Source organism: Dromaius novaehollandiae, chromosome 9 (genome assembly GCF_036370855.1).
Source record: "Dromaius novaehollandiae isolate bDroNov1 chromosome 9, bDroNov1.hap1, whole genome shotgun sequence".
NCBI lineage: Eukaryota > Metazoa > Chordata > Aves > Casuariiformes > Dromaiidae > Dromaius > Dromaius novaehollandiae.
The window spans coordinates 10,271,431-10,285,937 of record NC_088106.1 but is presented as its reverse complement, the minus strand read 5'-3'; the positions used below and the strand labels follow the sequence as shown (position 1 = coordinate 10,285,937).

Genomic DNA, 14,507 nt, shown 5'->3' with positions numbered 1-14,507 from the left:
ACTGTTTGAAGTAATTTGGGTTATAATTAGCAATCCCTTAGAACATAATTATTCTATGACTTGTAATTTTTCAGCAAAGACTCCCTTCCTGCCAGATGGGTTTTAATCAGAGGTCATTTTGGCTAATAATTTGTATGATCTTATCTCCCCTTGAGTTAACACACAATGTCTTTAAGAGAAAGGAACAAGTTTTCTCCTACTGTTTTAGAAATGTACTATAACCTTGACCTACAAAAATAACTTTGGGAGGCAAAAGTGTGATTTGGTCTCCTAAAGTAAATCCTTAGCTTTGCTTCCAAATTCCTCAGAAGGCTGCTAATCATAGTGTCAAACAAAAGGGTGATTTTCAACAAGTTTTATGCTCGAGTCTGTAGGATGTGCTCATCTAAAGCAGATTGCTGTTTATTCCTTTGCATTTGCCTGCTGCCATGCAATGTAAGCAGGTCCTTAGTTACCTTTCAGTTGACTAGTGTCAATGATAATAACAATACATTTTTATTTTTAGAACACTCAGATCTAAAGGCAAGTTATCTCTGCACATGTATGCATGCACCCACAAATGTAAGTAATATCTGAACATTTCCAAAGGGCAACAAGTCCTTTTGGAATAGTAATGAATAGAGAAATCATCTTGTGCCCTGCATGAGATAGGTGCATTTCAAGATTTTTCTGTATAGCTTCCATGAAAATTGGCCCCTAAGCAAGGGTGTGAGTCATTGATGAATACAGCTCTAAGGCTTCACGCTGTGCAGCAAGAGCTGTAAAAGGCATTAGAGGAACACAGGGGAGGAGGAGGAGAGAGAGAGGGGGTTAGAAGGTTATTAAATAAAACCTAGTAATGGTTTTACATGAACATTTTCTGAACAGTGTTTTGAAAACGTACATCCTAACCCACTGGGCACCGACCAGACTGCTGGCTGCAGTGCCCTCTATTGGCTAATGCTCAAAGGGGCTGAACAGACACTTCCCCACTGTCCTGCAAAATAAGCTTTTGTCTACATCTAAAAGGATTTGCTGTTATAGCTATCATATAGCTATAGCAGATTCTGGTAATGAAAACTCAGATTGTACTCGTAAAATAAATTACCATATGTCAGTATAGGCTTACAGTAATTTTCCCAAATGAAATAATTTATTCCAGCAAAAGGAGAGTTTTTCTCCTCTGTATCCACATCCACCACACAAAAGCCCGTGCCCACAGAGCCGTATCAGCAAAAGTCTCAGCCTTTACCAACACAGCTGTGCAAAAGTATTGAACAGGCCAAAGAGAATCTACTGGGGACTGTGACAGATGAAATCTGGAAGTGAGTTACAAATTTTAGCTGCAAATCTAAATTTCCTCAAACTTCAGAAGTATTTGATTTTGGTTTATATTTGTCTTTTATTTTAACAGACCAAAGATTAAACATGGTGCAATTTATATCATTCACGTGTTAGCTACAGGTTATCTGTAACTGATAACACATCAGTGTTGAATTATGAGCAACTTATCCTCCTATGCAATGTTTTTTCCCCTATATTGGGAGATCCAGGTATCAATAAAGACATCATATTTTAGTCAACACAGAAATCATTACTGTGGCAGATTCTCCATCCTTCATATTTCCTGTATATTGTCTGTTATTCAGCTGAACAGTCCCGTTGATCTCTCTTCCCATTTTTGCTTCTTTCATTGTTAACTGTCTTAGTTTACCCATCTGAAAGAAAGGCTACAATAGGCCCCATTACATCCCATCGTCAACATTATGAAACACTGTAAGAATGCAGATGAAAAGAACCACATGTAGAATTTAGTATATCTATTGATTAAATGTATATTAACTTGCTACATAAATAATCCAATAACCCTTTAAATGAGTCTTTTTTCAGTAATAAAACCTGATGGTTTAGATCAACTTCTGTGAAAAAATGCTTTTCTGTATTTTAGATAACAAAAGTATTTGTTAGAAAGCAAATCATAATTAAAATCTTCATTTTCCCACAGATCAACCATTTAAAGAGCTTGGGCATAAACAAACAAAAAAAAAAATCAAAAACTTTTTTTTTTTTAAGATAGGTACAAGAGGAGCTATGAGTCTTTATAAAGGCGAGGAATAGTGGTTTTGTATTTATGTGTTTTGAACAAATGGGCACAGTAGTCTACATAACTGAAAATTCAACCACTTCAAAGGGAATTGTAATGGAGGAAAACACTTTGCCATGTTACAGTGTTATTTTGTCCACAATAACTTTTGTTTCTCTAACACAGCTTTAAAAACAACACCTATAAATTTTACTAGAAAATAACCTCTGTATGTTTGTTTTTTTTTCTAGAATGGAAATGATATTCTACCTTTTAACTGAGGAACTTGATAACTGTTGTTTAAAAAAAAAAAACAACCCTGAAATACACAGACATGCAGCACCATCTGCTGGATTAGCATGTCTGTCAAACCTCTATGCACTCATTTACAGAGTATATCACCACAGGCAGAAGGAAAAAGCCATACAAACAAAAGCATATCACGGAGATTTATTTAGTCCGTGTCAGGCAAAAGCAATCAATGGGCATGGAATTTCCATGGAAAATTGTGAAATAATACTCTTTACTCATGCAAGACTTTATACTTTCAAGGCACTATGTAAATACTACACTCACAAAACCTATGAACAGAACACTTATGATCACAAAAATTCATTACCTTCCTTCTGACCATTCACAAATTAGGTAAATGCCTTAACAAACTGCATTAAAAAGACGTTAATTTGGTTTCTTGCTTGTATGCGTTATGGCACATGATCATAACTTACCACTTTTCAGGGGATGCCTGCCTTGCTTGGTGAATGGGACTGACTGCATTCACCTGATGACAAACAACTACTCGATAATTTGCTTTCTTCTTATCAGACACTGTGCAGTCTCACATGCTATTCAACACACAAGCTCTGCTTGGAAAACAAGAACAGGCATCTTTCTAAGGTATTCAACACCGCAGCGCCACGTTGCATTATAGACACTAATTTAAAACCCCTGGAAGGTGAGTTGCATTTATTTCTCACATTGTGAGTAAAAGGAGGTTCTTATTCTGGGTAGGGGAAGCGGCCACTAATACTACCTGCCATCGCACCACTGTCGTCTCCGGTGTACCTCTGGCGGCTTCTAGTGTCTTGGAGTTCAACCTCATCATTCTGGCAGGTCGCACTCCACAGTACCTATCTCTTGGTGCGCTACCCACCAGCAGGTCAGAAAGGACAGCACTTAGCAGGCAGCCCTTTCGCCCGACACCTTGCAAACAGCTGGAGCTTCTGCCTTGTTATCACACCAATGCACAACCTCTGCACCCACCCGTTTTCTGATGAGCCCCATTTCTGATATAGTACTGACAGTTGCTGGTCCTAACGATTTATTTTGAAAAGCCAGCTGCCTGCACATGTCAGTCTTTAGAAGTCTCCTCTGCATATACTAGAGTGAAGAATACACATATCTTAAGAAGCCTGATTTCTGTGCCTATAGAAATTTCCTTTTCTCTCCTTAATTGCCATAGGTCTCAGCTATCTTTTGTCCTCCTGCAGAAGATCACCATCTTTGTCTTGTCCAAACTGGTAATGCAGGCCAAATCATTCGATATTCCTCAGGAAGGCATTAACCCTTGTCTGCAAATTACTATCAACATCAGACTGCCATCATCACTGAGCTGCAGACTGTAAAAGTGTATGGCAAGGAGGTCAGAACAGAGGACTCTGGCCACCAGTACTTCACACATCTCAGAAGGCAAATGGAAAGGCTATAGGAGGCTGCTTGTTGCCAAATATTGTCTGGAGCCACTATGTTTTCCTGCTGTTTATCATGACTGATAAGCTTGCTTCTTCAAAGATGTCATTCAGCAAGACTTAAAACCATTCATAGCTCACTGTGCCATTTAAGACAACAAAGAAGATAAAGACCTTCCTGGTGACCTCTGTACTCATTTTACAGTTAACCTGAGGCACCAGATTTGCTGCACCATTCCTGTGTTTCTAAGAAACTAGGTTGCCTCTTCACACTGATGTTGTTCTTTTCGCTTTCAATGTTTTTAACAATAGAGAAAGAGACATTTCACAGGGGGGTGGATTGAAGAGATTCGTAACCAAAGACCAACAACAGTCTGCACAATACTGCCGGTTGCATTTTCACATATTCTCAATCAGGAGTTACTTTCACCGTTCTTCAGAGATCTTTTCTTCTGTTAAAATACTGTTCCGCAGCATATACAGACATCTAGTAAGATCCCTGTCTCCTGCTACGATCAGTGTTGCTACTATGCTATCTACTCACAGGCCCATTTTTTATACCAGACACCTCACTGCATCCTAAACCTCCTCCAACCATTTGTCAATCCTCCTTCCTGTTTTGCTCAGGCAAATTTTGATTATGCTTTGATTCATTCCTTGTCTTTTCATCTGTCAGCCCTTTAAAGGCCTGGCAATATTCACTCAACCTTTTCAGGACGTGCTTTCCTGAGAGCACGAAGCTATCCTCCTTCATGCTGGAGTCTAAGCAGATACTTCTTCCTCATCCCCTCCTTCCTGCTTTTCGAGAGTAGACTTTGGGCTGGTTGGGAAAGAAATTTAGCTGATCAGCCATTCCAAGCACATAGTCTCACCAGAGAAACCCTCTGCGAGTGACTGTTTCCTGAGCACATTCTTCCACCTTTCATCATTCACGAATGATGGAATTCATTGGCACAGGATGATTTGCAAGCCAGGAGTATAAATGGGTTCAAAAATGTAAAAGTCAACAGCTGAACACAATCTCTGGCTCAAGGAACCTACCTGCTGATTTCAGCAGATGTGCTAGAGGTCTGTTCAAAGCTGGGCATGAACCATGCACCTTCCTAGAAGTCTGCTGTTAGGCCTCAGCAGCAGCAGGTGAGCTATCCTACACTTGGTTTGGTAGCCGATTTTGTGCAGTTGTGGCACAGGTTCACGTCCTGGCAGAAAGCAGGGAGTCAGGCAGGATCCTGAAGAGCTGGGAGCAGCACATCCAGAAACCTGCCTTTCCGTCCAAACAGTGCAAGCGCGGAAGAGCTGCAAACAACCGCAGACAAGGTCATTGCCTAAAAAAAATTTAGACAGCCCGAGTAACCCTGCTACTAACAGCCCTGCTCATGAGTTGAGGCAAGTGCTTAGGAGGCGGCACGCACCTGCTCTGTGGCTCAGGTACTGCCTTGTGCCTTGGGATAACGAGGAGCCACGACTGCGGTGTCTCCTCGTGGGCTGGAAGAGCAAGAACAGACTCCCAGGAAAGAGACAGGTTTTAGGGGGAATAGGACTGATCTGAGACTTGGTAAAAGAAGGAATTGCTGTATAAGGGGCAGGCAAATGTGTGACTGCAATTATTGCACATTATCAGCAATTAAACACGGTAAGATTTCCTGCCACGAGCAGCCACTTAGCTGAATAAAAAGTTGGTCACTGTTCTTGCCACAGAGGCAGGAATCGAGAGGGCAGGTGAATCAGGAAACAAAGATGTGAGCGGAACCGAAATCTGCTGTATTTTTAAAAGATCTCGTTATTGGGAAGGCAAATTTGGGAGGTTTGGCAAACACCCTGATTCACGGTATCTGAACTCCTGGGCTCAGCTCCGTAGCGCTGCCCCGCGCAGCCTGTTTTCAGGCCCGCCACATCCGCAGGGCGGGCGGGGACCCCGCCAGGGCCCTCACCCCCGGCGGCCTCGCTCCCAAACCCAGACTCCTGCTGCCGCTCGCAGACGCCAGCACCGGCCTCCCGCGCCCTGAGGAGCCGCCGCAGCGACACCTGCGCGCGCGGCTCCCGCCAACGGCTCGCGGCGGCGGCCGGGCCGGGGCTGAGGCGGGCCGGGGGGGGCGGGGCGGGAGGCGGGCCGGGCCCGCCGTGTGCTCGGTCGCCAAGGTGTCGCCGTTGCTAGGGGCGCCGCTCCCCTTCGCCTGCCGCGGCCATGGACAGCGCCGGCTCCTCCGCCTCGGTGCTGGCCGAGCTCCGCTGGGACGATGGCTACGCCGTCCCCGTGGCCAACGCGGAGAACAGGGCGCTGGAGGACGAAGTGAGCGCGGGGCGGCGGCGGGCGAGGACGGAGCCCGGCTCGGCGGGCCGGGCGCTCTCCCCGCGGGCGAGGCGGGCGCGCGAGGCCGCCGCAGCAGGTGGCGCAGCAGGGGCGGGGGCAGCGCGGTCCCCCCGGGAAAGGCCCAGGCCGCTGCGCCCTGCGCCATAGGGCCCGCAGCGCCCGGCACGCTGCGCCGTTACGAGGAGCGGACACCCGGGATTTGGGCTGGACGCGATGTTTTTAACTCGAACCACTCCATAACGTTGCCTTTCGCTCAGAAATCCCCTTACGCAGGCAGGCTTGGTGCATGGAAGTAGGCACGGCAAAACTCGGGAGTACTCTGGGGTGCACCTGGGTGGCAGGTGAACGCCTGCCCGGCGATAGAAGTCCATGACAGTTTTGCTTATCTTTACAATCCAAAGTACTTCATGGCAAAAGTGCTTCTGCCACTAATATTTAATTTAAAATCTCCTTTCCTCCCATCTCTGTGGAGGAATAGGCAGTGCCTATTTTGTATTGCTTTTGTGATTTAAAATTGCAATTATATTTTTAAAGTAGTTGCAGGTAACAAACGCCCAACTAAAATAGTTAATTGACGATTGTGACTTTAATATAGCTGCAGAAAATGCAAAAAGAAAAAGTAAACCTACAGAATCAGCTGGCTGACTTTGAAGAACGGATAGAAGCAATGACATCTCATTTAAAAAATGTAAGACAAGAGTTCAGCTTCACACAGGTAAATTGCTTGTCTGCTATGTCCACTTTATCAGACAGATTTGTAACGTGAAGAGTTTTCTGTGGCTTGTATCCCTATGTATTTTGTCACTTTTGTTAGAGATTTCTCAGGCCTATCTTCGAGGACTTTCACAGGAAACGGAAGTAAACTGATGTGTCTCGGTGATATTATTTGGTCGTTAAAAAAGCCCATCCAAGTTGCATTTTAGAATTCTCTATGAATGAGCACTTTCGTAGATGATAAGAAAAATTTGGTCACGGAAAAAGAAAATGAAGAGTTAATTTTTGGACTAGAAAAACCAAATGAGACAGTTAAGGTGTTAGACACCCACACTTAGATTCTGCGTTTATTGACTGGAATGGGTAGCTTAGATCTTTGACAACTGCCAAGTCAAAGCTGCATACATTTCTGGTAAAATAATCTATGTGAAAAAGCCTTAAAAAACTCCCCTGCAACTGAACAGCCTCTTCAGTTTTACCATGCTACATTCAAGTTTTAGTTCGCACATGAAGCAGGAAGCAGCACGAGCTAGTCTCTTTTTAAAAGAAGCTTCTAGTAAGTAACAGATTAATTATTATATAGAAAAAGATCTATCAAATGACTTTTGACAGGAAGATTAGATGTTATAGAGATGCTGCCCTAGGCCAGCCTGGTGCACAGCTCAAAACAATAAAATTATTTCTCTTGACGTGCCTGCCGAATCTGACAGAAAGCCATCAGTGATTAAGAGACTAAGACTTTGATTTTAAGAGATTAAGATTCTGGAATATTTTCAGATTGGGTAGTTAAGATGTAAATGGTTGATTGTGAGTATCTGATGCAGTGCAGGTGGTATAGTACAGTATTTGAGATACTAAAATCTGAACACTAAAGTTACTCTGAAATTTTCTGTATTTAAATCAAAATCAGACCATTTCTGAGTTCTGATTTGGTTGTACATAAAATGCTTTTTTAGTGATAAAGGTCTGTTATTCACTGTAGAATGCTGTATTGTATTATTCTCTAGTCTCTCTACAGAGCCAGAGAGAATGAAATTGAAACTGAACAACACTTTAAAGCCCTTGCGGAGAGAGAATGTGGACGTCTCAAAAGTGAGATTAAACGACTGGAAGATGAGATAGTTTCCTTAAGAGAAAAGAAAAACAGTCAAGAAGTAAGGTTTAAAAAGTTTTAAGAGAACTTCCATATTGCAATTAATTTTTATGAATTTCTTTTGTGCTCACTTACAGAAGTCAAAGTTATTTGTAAGTAAAACTTATAAACTAAAAGTGATCTATATTTGCTTTTCACTGTGTGCACAGAATGACATTGAGAAACTCCTTGCATAGACTGGACAAGACTTAGCAAATATTAACCAGATACTGAAAGACTTTAATCTTTCAATACAGTTAGCACAATCAAAAACTCAGGAACTGAGTGTGATGAATACTGGTGAGAATCACTCTCAAAGCTATAAAGGTGGGGTATCAACAGAGGTATTCTTAATGCCAGATGCACAGACACATTTCCATATCACCATCTTGTTAATTCTTGCAGGTATATTTTTTATACATTAAAACTTACATTGCTGGTGGCAAATCTTTTTTCCTCCATGAAAAACTTGTTGCATTTTTTCAAGAATTAAAAACTTAGGTTATTAGGTATGTTACCTAATTACAGTTCTTACTTATTTTACAGAACTATCTTTTCTTTCTTTGAATTGTTTAAATTGTGGTTTTTTTAATTCTTTATGCTCTTTTTTTCTCATTAAGTCTGTTTACGGTCTCCAGTCTCTCAAAAGGTAAGCTGGATCAAGATGGCCTTGCTATTCAGCTGGATCCAGATTCTATCATATTCATATCAGGAAGTCTCTTTACAGTCATGCAAGACCATGTGTAAAGTGATTTGCGGGATAAGGATGTTAAAATTGGGCCTTAGTGTCTGAGGGAGAAACTTTACCATACGATATTAATAAAATAGATATATCTTGCCAGAGGTTGACTTTTCTGTTTAAAATAATTTGCATTTTTGATCTGTGGTAACTTACTGAATAAAAAAAGAAAGCATAACTTATCAACTCTGTTGACAATAAGATCTCTGTAAACTTAAGTTCCTATGGAAGCTTGAACTGGTTGTTTCAATTAATATTCACAGAATTTATTAGACATTTAACATTAACCCCTTAATTTATCTCAAATTATATTAGAATAATATAAGCAAAACCACTAAGAAGCTGGAAGACTTAAGACAACAGATGAACTGTGATGAGGAAGTTTTGGAGAGTTGGATAGAGGAATCAAATCGTAAAGATAATGATGCTGTCACAATCCAGAAGTATGCACAACAAGATGAAGGGAAACTAGGAGTAAGTAGATCCGATAGCAATTTTGTAGAAACAAAACCAGAGACCTATTTTTAGCATCTAAAGACTTTGTTATATTGTCAAGTCAAATAAGACTGAGATGAGATTTTGTGCAACAGCACTTTTAAAATATGATGGTTTCCATTTAGCGCAACAGTGGAATTCCATATAAGGCTCATTTTAAAGGTCAGAGAGATTAGGTTTTACAAGGGTGAAAGACATTAATTTTGTTGTTCTTCTGGGTAAAATTTAAGTTTTATTTTTACCTAGATAAGAAGGTGTAAAAATAATAGTAATTTCTAGTGGTCATTAGAAAACTGTGCCACCAGTTGTAAACACAACTTCACACTGAATCAAGTGTGGAATTTGTTTAAAAAATGCATGCCATATATGTATAGGTAACGTAGATTTTTCCCATTAGAACTGAATTTATTAATATTACTGAGGATAAAGTAAGGCTGTTTGAGTAAAACTGTCTAGAGTAATGGAAGACAGTATAAACAGACACTCCAGTCACAAGTTCAGATTTCATAATGGTTGTTTTCCACCCTTAATTGTAGCAGAACTTTAAAAATGTATAGGACATTACATAATCATTATTAAATACATCATCCTTTCGTATCATTTCATTTCAGGCACTAACACTCCAAGTAGAAAAGCTGACCATGCAAGCAAATCAGAAACGCAGAGCTCTTGATAATGAGTTTACAGAAACCGTAACAGCTCAGGTTTGTGCTTAAAGTTCTTGAAGATTTATTGCTATCTATGATTTTTTGTCTTAAATCAGAAATCATAGCGGTCCTTCCTTTTAAACAGATAGAGCTTGACAAGACAGCTGAAGATTTTCGCAGAGTTCATCAGGAAAGGCAAGAAGTCATCAGGCAGTGGGAGAATGCAATAGAACAGATGCAAAGAAGAGATCAACAGATTGATCACTGTGCTATGGTAAAACTCTGTTGTTGACTGTTCTATATATTGGGCCTACTTTTTTATGTGTAAAATTGGTTGAAATTTTGCTACTCACACATAGATCAACAGTCTTTTAGGTGTACAGCATTCTTGTGACCTCTGTATTTTATTAAACTGTTTCACAGTTCAGGTATTACAGAGAGGTATGCAAAAGCAGTGCATTGTTTTGATGAATTTTATTATCAGATACTACCTTTATTATGAAAGAAGTATCTCTCAGTGTAAGTAATGGTGCTCTGCTTGATACTAGATAAGGTTTAATTTTCAGTCTCAGGGTCATTGGAAGATGCAAAGCGTGCCAGTTTTAGTACTGCTTTTTCTGTCTGATCTAAGAAGCAACAAGATGGAGTGTTGTTTCTCAGCACATGAGGACAAATAAACTGCAGTGAGGGAATTCTGTGTCTGTGCTGTGATATAAAAAACAAAATAAAATAGTGAACATTTAGAACTGGGAGGAATTAAAATTTCTACCTCCATGAACAAATGCATGCCTACTATTTCTGTCAAAATTATGATAAATAATCATATTGAAATTAAAAATTGGTCCCTAAGTACGTCCTGCAAATCCAGAGAAGCAACAGCACTCTTCAAATCAAAAAAGATGCTGTCGGGTATTACAAGTTAGTATTAATTTCTAAAAGATACAGTCTTCATCTTTTTTCCTCACTGTCTTAAGGACAGATGTTAAAATGGAAAGAGGAACAAATAAAGTATATTTTATCCTGACTTTGTCAGGAGAGGTATGAACGCCTCAAAGTTTTGAAGGGCACTAGAACAGATGCAACAGAAAACGCTGTATGGATCACATGCATGGAAATATTATAAATGTGGATTCCAAACAGTGGCTTTTTTGAAGGGGGAGGAGTATAAATGCATCTACAAGAAGCTTCTATCTCAAATCTTCACTCTGCTAGTATGACATTTTCCTGCTGAAAGATTAGAACTTCTTTGGATGTTGTCCATATGGGTATTAGGCATACCAGGCAGAAATATGGTTTGAACAGGCTTAAGATGTAACACTTAAAAATGTAATAATAGAAAATAACATGCCAGGAGGAATACTACTGAACAGAGAATAGAATGGTCTAATTTAGCTGCAAAATGTTGTATTTATTTTATGGTATCTCAAGTTATAAGATTCCTATAACAGACCAAAAAAGAAAATTCTGGCCACCCTGCCGTACATTAGTAGTCCAGAGAGTAGTCTTACTGATGCTTTTGTAAATATATTTTGTTTCACTTTAGAGCTATGGTATAGTTTTCCCAGTAACTTAACTTAATCTTTTACTTCACTTTTAAAAATACATAATTTCCACTGAACAGCTAAAAATATGTCTGCTTAGATAAGCATCCCCTTGCAATTTCACTCTTGTTTTTCTACCACTTCAGATCCATCTGAAGTTCCATTCACATAGTTCTTTTTTTTTTTAGGCAATCAATCAAAATTATTTCATGGAGGTGTATAAGATCATGTTTTAATAAAAAGAAATTATTGGAATAATATTTTGGAAGTGGCCAATCCAAAACATTTGCAGTATTTTTGTGTTACGATATACCAATGGAATAAAGTAATTTTAGAATGGTGTGACAACTAGGCTGTCTCATGCAAAGAGAAGTCTTAACAGCAATCTGTCTTCTGCCTGTACCTTTTATTAATGCAAAGCATCTTAACTAATGCAAGCAAGTCTAAAATGTTTTTATTCTGCTAGTTAGTAACAGAGATAAAACAGGAGATGCGAGAAAAAGAAACTGTGCTCAAAGAGAAGACCTCCTTTTTGGTAACTGAAACTGTTAATAATGCGGAATATGAAAAGACAATTTCTTCTGCTGAGCGGGAAGCTACTAGCCTCCGAAATGAGTATCAAACCCAGGATACTTACAGAGTTCAGCTGCAGGATGAGGTATGATGACCAAAATGACCAATGATGACCAAATAGTTTAGAAAAACAGACTGAAAAAATCTTTCACTTCTAACTAGATAGATGAAACATAGGAATAAAAACTACTTTTCTCTATTCTTAAACTACACTCTTAATTATATGACAGAAAGTCTGTTCCTCCCAGCCTACTCTTGATTGCTGGAATCTGAATCCTGAACTTAATCCCTTCACTGATAGCACTGAAGAAGAGCAAAAGCACAACCACTGAGATTACCTTGTATTCTCTATTGTGTTGGCATAAGATGGATGAATTTTCTCTTGAATTGTATAACGCTATTAGATGCTTCAGAAGGTGTGTCTTGCTTTTAGCATATGCAGACTGCAGTATTATATAAAGATGAGAGAAATCTCTTCTGGATTCCAAGCAATTGTTATCCTGTGCTCTGAGAAATAAGTGTTGATAGTCCTTGTAGTTATGTTAAAGTTACTGGAAAAAAAAAAACATTTTCCATATAGCTGTCTAATCAAGAGGCAGTATGAGAGGGCTGTCCTAATGAACAAGCTGTGCTTGATTCTGTTAGCTATTATATTTAATCTGTACTTAGCATTAGGAATGAGCTGCATTGCTAGATTTCTTAAATGCTTGTACAAATAGTTCTCAGAGGTAATTTAAATCTCCTGAGTCTGCTAAGAAAGGATACACTTGTATTACTTTTCTGTTAACAGGAAAACAGTAACACTGTCTGGGCTTTCGGCAAGCTCAGTGATTCAAAAATATCTGCGCATTTGTTGTGGCTTTAAATTTGGATAACTTGCCTGTAGTAGCTGGTTCATAAACTGATATTCTCATTAAATTATTCATATTCTACATGACCAAAACCCCCCCTCACTCAGAGGTTCCAATCTGGAGGAAAATGGCAGTGGGCTTTGGGGGCCAGATTCCTCAGGCAGCTCATAAGCTGTAGACTCCTAGATTACCTATACTTTGTGGACATTTAAGGATTCACGGAATTGGCAGGTTTTTCTCTCTAACCTGTGAGGTCCTTCAAGATGTCCACAATTAATGCTACATAATGTGTTAATGAGAATAATCTCCCACTGTTGGGTGTCAGAGCCTCTGTGGGATGTAACTGAGAAACAGAAAGAATCTGAGACTTGCAGTTCACTCTGATACAGTGAGAAACCTGCTATATACTTTTGAACAGGTTATGAGGTTTCTTCATCTGTGAAAGTGAAGACAATCACACGCAGTTAAGTGATACTGTGAAGACTAACGAGCTACTTCTAAAGTACAAGTGTTCCTATCCTATTTATGTTGTCATGTATTATTTACCAAATGAGATGTCTGCTTGTTTTTGTTCTTAACAGCCTTCTCGTATCTTAATCAAAATAGTTCTATATACTCAAGGAAGTTTGGACTAGAAATAGTAATTAGGTATATAAGGGTATCCATGGTTACAAAGAACCTCATCAAAATGAGATATGCTCTATAGAAGCTTGGTTGCACTCCAACAAATGCTGTTGGACAAGGGTTGCAGCCTACAGCTACTTCATAATTCATCCTGTAACCTTCATAATTAAGTATTTTTGGCCCAGTAATCAGATGATATGAATTAGTTTACTGACTCTACTAGCTGTGCTGATTTACACCAGCTCAGAATTTGCAGCACTTTTCATTTAGAAAACTGTTAAAAGAAATGGAATACTTTTCAATAAATAGAACACTTACTTACAATTTTAAGGGGCCTAACATGTACCAAAGTACAAAATGGAGCAATCAAACTCTTATTTAATTTATTAGCTGAACACTTTGAAATGCACTGTGGCAAGAACTACTTCTGATCTAGACTCTTCGAGAATACAAGTAGCCAATCTGAAGAAAGAAATTCAGAAAAAAAAATCCAGGTAAGAAACAGACCTTTAGAAACAGTTTGTAAGAGTTAGTGATGTAATCAGATCCTTGATTGAGCAAAGAACTTTAAATAATGTTTATTAAAGCATCCAATTTTCTGGTTGTTTCACATCCTGTAGTTTCCTGCACTGTGCAACTTGGAAAAACTCCTGGTAATCCTTGTTTTTCAAAGCAGATGTAAAATCTGAATAAGTCCTTGGTTATCATACATTCAAGTTTAGCCTGTTTTATTACACAACTGCTCAGTAAGATAGGCTACTTAGTTTTAGCAGAGTTTTATGTGCAATCTTTAGTTTAACTTGATACATCATGTAATTTTGTTTAGATTAACCTCTCTTAAAGAACAAAATGCAAGTCTTTCCAATAAACTGAAGCTTGTGACCAAGCAAACACTGACTTCAGAAGAGAAAGCTTTGAGAATGGAAGAAATACTAAAGGAAGAAGAGAAAATTGTCAAGGTAGGATGTTGTAAATAATTTCTGCAAATGAGGATTCATTTGAACTTTGCAAATTCTATGTAGAACAAATGCTTATTTATGGATTAGAATGGAATGTAGATATTAATATGACAAGTAGCTACTTCATCTCAAACAATGAAGTAATCAGGATATAGCTGGGTCAATATCTGC

The 14,507-nt window shown here is 39.2% G+C and overlaps 1 protein-coding gene across 5 annotated transcripts in view; it reads left to right on the top strand.

Moving 5' to 3' along the window:
• CCDC39 (coiled-coil domain 39 molecular ruler complex subunit) overlaps positions 1-14,507 on the top strand; it is an 84,324-nt gene that overhangs the window by 54,411 nt on the left and 15,406 nt on the right. For 3 of the 5 annotated variants that reach the window (XM_064516648.1, XM_064516646.1, XM_064516647.1), the window contains 7 exons: positions 7,783-7,929; positions 8,962-9,120; positions 9,753-9,845; positions 9,934-10,062; positions 11,796-11,987; positions 13,768-13,871; positions 14,204-14,336. In XM_064516648.1, the coding sequence (XP_064372718.1) occupies positions 9,010-9,120; positions 9,753-9,845; positions 9,934-10,062; positions 11,796-11,987; positions 13,768-13,871; positions 14,204-14,336 (762 nt within the window). In that variant the 5' untranslated portion in view covers positions 7,783-7,929; positions 8,962-9,009. Of the gene's footprint in view, positions 1-4,757; positions 4,888-5,890; positions 6,041-6,656; positions 6,777-7,782; positions 7,930-8,961; positions 9,121-9,752; positions 9,846-9,933; positions 10,063-11,795; positions 11,988-13,767; positions 13,872-14,203; positions 14,337-14,507 lie in introns of those variants that run through there. The other 2 variants (XM_064516645.1, XM_026094782.2) reach the window with 2 other exon arrangements.